This window comes from Muscardinus avellanarius (genome assembly GCF_963383645.1).
Source record: "Muscardinus avellanarius genome assembly, chromosome: X".
Lineage (NCBI taxonomy): Eukaryota > Metazoa > Chordata > Mammalia > Rodentia > Gliridae > Muscardinus > Muscardinus avellanarius.
The window spans coordinates 114,499,887-114,504,682 of record NC_137792.1 but is presented as its reverse complement, the minus strand read 5'-3'; the positions used below and the strand labels follow the sequence as shown (position 1 = coordinate 114,504,682).

General features: G+C 49.4%; 1 protein-coding gene across 1 annotated transcript; it reads left to right on the top strand.

Annotated features, from left to right (window-relative positions):
• Nucleotides 1-747: 747 nt before the first annotated feature.
• RTL3 (retrotransposon Gag like 3) lies at nucleotides 748-2,289 on the top strand (the record flags this gene model as incomplete). Its single annotated transcript, XM_080719009.1, has 1 exon — nucleotides 748-2,289. The coding sequence occupies one exon, from the start codon at nucleotides 748-750 to the stop codon at nucleotides 2,287-2,289; it is 1,542 nt and encodes a 513-aa protein (XP_080575135.1).
• Nucleotides 2,290-4,796: the final 2,507 nt, after the last annotated feature.

The following is a 4,796-nucleotide window of genomic DNA, read 5'->3' as shown; positions in this document are numbered from 1 at the left end:
AGATATATTGATTGATGGATTCAACTTTTGCTTTTTTTCTTCTGAAGCTTGGTCAAGTGTGGTCACTTATATGATATGATTTCTGGGGTATCAGAAGGAGCTGTCCCCTATCTCCTACCCTAGTGACCCCAAAAATATATCTTGGCTTGGACTGCCACAGAGCTGAAAATCCCCGTATTTCTCAAACATTTGATTTCATCGCTGAAAGCAGCTGTTAAAATCCAGGCGTAGCATTGGGATTTATGGCCGACACTATGAATCCAAGGCCAGGTGAAACAAAAGAATATGGAGAAATCGATTCTGATAATAATGTTGTTTCAATATGATGTTATTTCAAAAGGAGAATGCAAAATGACATGTACAGTCTGGCTCAGGTGTTCTTCAAACGTCACAGGGCCAGAGCCAGCACGTATGCCCCAGTTGGTGAATGTGCGCTCGTGGTAAGAGAAAGCCAGCACAGAGTTTGGACAGATTTTGTTCTGATTTATGTTGAATGAGTGTTTCCCACGGTTTCTGATCCTCGGCTCCCCCTCTCTCCACAGTGTGTCTGACACTTCCTCTTGCTGAGCTCCGGAGGCTCCGAGTGACCTCTTGGTAATCAGCCTTGGCCGGGCCCAGATCCCTTGCCCTTGGGAAAATTGTGGAGCCTGACGTCTGCCTGTGAGCAGCTTGCAGGAAAGACCTAAGGAGCATCCACTCAATCTCTCTTGGTAGCAAATTGCCAAAACGAGCCCATTCCCTCAAAAGATGGTAGAGGACTTAGCAGCCTCCTATATTGCACTGAAATTGGAGAATGAAATTCTGCAGGCCCAAGTGCAGCGTCTGATGGAAGAAAATGCTGCCCTCCAGGCCCAGATCCCAGAGTTCCAGAAAACCCGAGCAGCCAAAGAGGATGAATCAGTCCCAAAGCTCCCAGAGGCCCAGGAGCCACAGGAGCTCCCAGGGGTCCTGGATCTCCCAGCAGCCTGGGGTCCCCCAGAGATCAAGGAGCCCCAGGAACCTGCAAAGAACAAGGAATCCCAGGAACCCCCAGAGATCAAGGGAGCCCAGAAGCCCCCAGAGATCAAGGAGCCCCCAGAGATCGAACAGCCCACAGAGGTCGAGGAGCCCCCAGAGATCGAGGAGCCCACAGAGAATGAGGGAGCCCAGGAGGCCCCAAAGTCCCTGGCTCTCCCAGCAGCCTGGCCAGTCCAGGACCCCTCAGAGATCGAGGAGCCCCCAGAGCCCCAGGAGCCCCCAGACACCCAGGATGCCCCAGCGGCCCAGAAGCCCCAGAGTTCAGAGCCCTGGTGTCCCCCAAATGCTGAGGAGCCGCCCGAGACTCCAGAATTCCAGGAGATCTCAGCACACCTGGAGCCCCTGGAGCTTCCTACTTCCCAGGAGTCTCTGGAGCCTCGGGTGCCCAAGGAGCCCCTGGATCCCTCAGATGCCCAGGAGTTCTTAGGGCTCTATGCACTTCAGGAGTCCCTGGAAGGCCTAATAGTTATAGAGACATCAGCAGCTTCAGAGATCCCCCAGCCCCCCAGTGGGTTAGAGGTGGCTACTTTACCCCTAGAATACCCTTTAGCCTTCAACGGGGATGCTCAGAAGCTTCCTGAGTTCCTGGTTCAGCTGAGCAGTTACATGAGAGTCAGAGGGCATCTGTACCCCACCGAAGCGGCCCTAGTGAGCTTTGTTGGCAATCGCTTCTCAGGTGAGGCAGGAAGGTGGTTCCAGCCCTTGCTAGATATCCAAAGCCCCCTGCTGGAGCAATTTGAAAGTTTCATACAATTGCTCCAGGATACTTTTGACAATCCGGAAGACCTGGAAGATGCCACCCACCACCTTCGTCGGCTGTGCCAAGGGGAAGGAACTATCCATCAGTATACAACCCACTTCCACCTCATCGCCCAATTGCTGAGCTGGGATGAAAGCACTCTCTGCATCCAATTTCAAGAAGGGCTTGCCAGTTCTATCCGAAATGTACTGCCTTGTCTCAGTTCAGCTGCCGCACTATCTAACCTGATCACTCAGTGTTTCAGCCTGGAAGGGAAGCTAAGTGGTAAGGCAGGTTCCAGTCTACCAGGGGCGAGCCTCTCTGAAGAGAGAGAAGAGCCTGAGAGTCCACCGGCTGATAACCAACCCGTGCAAGCTGCAAACAACCGTCCTCACCTCAGCGAAGCTGAACGGGCCCGTCGCCGGGAAGGCCACTTGTGTCTCTATTGTGGGCATCCCGGTCATTTCGCCCGAGATTGCCCTGTCAAGCCACATCGTGCTCAGCAGGCGGGAAACATCGAGGCCCGGCGGTAAGGGGGACCCCGGGCGGGCCAATCTACAAATATGCGTCCCCCTCTCTTCCAATATCCATGTCTCGTACCCTATGGCTGACTGTTGAAATACGACTGGGAAGACGACAGTTCTTCGAGCAAGCGATGGTGGATTCAGGCTCCTACAGAAACAGCATCGACCATTCGGTGGTCATGCGAGAGAAGCTGCCCATCCGCAATAACATCTTCCCTCTGATGCTCGAAACAGTTGATGGCCGTCCACTGATTAATGGACCGGTAACCAAGGAAACGCCACCTGTTGAAGTCAAAATCGGAAACCACGTCGAAGAGCTCCAGTTTGACATCATTCACGCTCCACGGTACCCTCTCATTCTTGGAATCCACTGGCTCGAGACACATGACCCAAACATCGAGTGGAGCACGCGCACCGTGTCCTTCCCATCACGTTATTGTCACTATAATTGCTTCCGGCACCGGTGGAATAGAAGACGTCGTGATGAAATCATTGCTGGGTAGATCCCAGGTCCTAGGGACTTCTGGAAATCTGTCTTCTCTTACCTCAGCTGACATCAGCATTTGCTGCTCTCTGAATCTTCCACTGAATCTCTGGCGATGAACTAAGGCTACCTGTACAACGACCCTGCCTCTTGGATCATGGACTGAACCTGACGACATTGAGCTGCTTTTCCTCACCCGCCCTGCATGCCCCCCACCCCAAACCCTGCATTATTCAGGGCCATTTTAATTACAATTTATACTAACAATATTGCATGCGAATAGATATTAGATACTAATACTGAAAAGTGTAGTGATTAGACTGACTTGACCTTTTTTACCTTATCAAGATTTTATCACACAATTTTTCAATAAAAATCAATTTGCAAGTGATAGTTTTTCAAAAGAATCAATAAACATTGGCGATGTCAACTCAGGTTTGAATTATTTCTTGGCTTAGCTGGGAGAGGGGGATAAGGGACTAGTGCTTTGGGAGGGAGCAGGAGGGAATTGGAAAAGGATCAAGGTTGGGGTGGGATCCTAGACATTCCGGGAGTGATAAAGTGTGTGGGGGGGGGAGGAGAGGAGGGTTGAGGCTGGGATGGGGTGAGGTATGGGGGAATTAGGAGGAAAATAGGTAGAAAAGAGGGATGGGGAGTATTGGGAGGATGTAGGAGTCAGTGCAGGGGGAGGCTTCCAGATACTAAGAGGAGAGGAGGGGAGGGGAGGGGAGGGGAGGATGAAAAGCAAAACAAAAGCATCGGCAGAGACATTGAGCAGCCCAGAAGACAAACTTCTTGAACTTTGCAAGTTAACCAAAGAGCGCTGGCACAGGTAATGGGAGCCCCTTGGTGACCCAGCCTTCCCTGTAAATTGATGAGCTCTTATTCCCTAGAATAGGGAAGCAATCGGGAGATACTGCTAACAGTGCCCTGACAAAGCACATACATAAAAGAGGCATTGTTAAATTCAGAATAGAATTCATGTGTCTGAGAATAAATAAACAAATTAATAAAAACCCAGGTCCCTTTAGTTTTTCAGATGTGTTGGAAAGATACCCAGGATCCAAGATGAATTCTTACTATTTTCATCAATGTTTTATTTAAAATTAAAATGGAAATATCCCTACCCTCTCGTGCAGGCTGTATTATTCAGTGAGCACAGCATATTTTCTCTCTTATGTCTGTTGATGGCTCAAATTACAAACTTCCAAAACTGAAAAAAAAAAAAACAATTCATGCCTACAAACCTGCTCTTACCAGAGCGCAGGAGCATGGTGGCAGAAATCAACCTTCCCTCCTCTCCTTTTTGTATTTGAATGTTTTTCTACTTTTACTGATGCATCATAATTAGACATCAGAGTGACACAGGCATGAGCTTTCAACACATGCAGCTTGTTATTAGCCACTCCTATACTTACAGCTTGTCGATGCTGCCTGCAAGATGCACAGAAAGCAAAGCCAGGGACAGGAACACACGTGAGCTGGGCTAGTGTCCTGACTCAAAACATGTGCATGCACACACACACACACACACACACACACACACACACACACACTCCACGATGCAAGGGATAAAGAGGATAGGATGTCCAGGTGAGGTGCCAAGAGTGCCCCAAGTGGACTTTAATCCTTTCCCATCAATCCCTTTGTACGTTCTAGCTCTATGTCCAGGCATTTTACACACATTAATAATAGTCACTTCTCAGACTAATTTGGTGAAGTAGAGATGTTTGTTCCTGTTTTACCAAGGAGCAAGCAGAGTCCCAGCAAGGCTAATACACTTGTCCAAAATCACACAGCTAGGAAGTGGTTAGAAGTTTGTTCAACCCCCAAGGCCTATACCATTTCTCCTACACAGACCAATCTCCCTAAAGTCAGAGCCGAAAAAGACCTTAATAGCAGGAAGCCAAGAGGAACAAACCCCAGAAGAAGGGAAAACCGAAGAGACCACTGGATGGTAGTTCCATGTCCCAGGTTTCCTTGATCTCCCCACTCATCATCCTCTGAACTTCCTTGGGTGTCACTAAGTTGC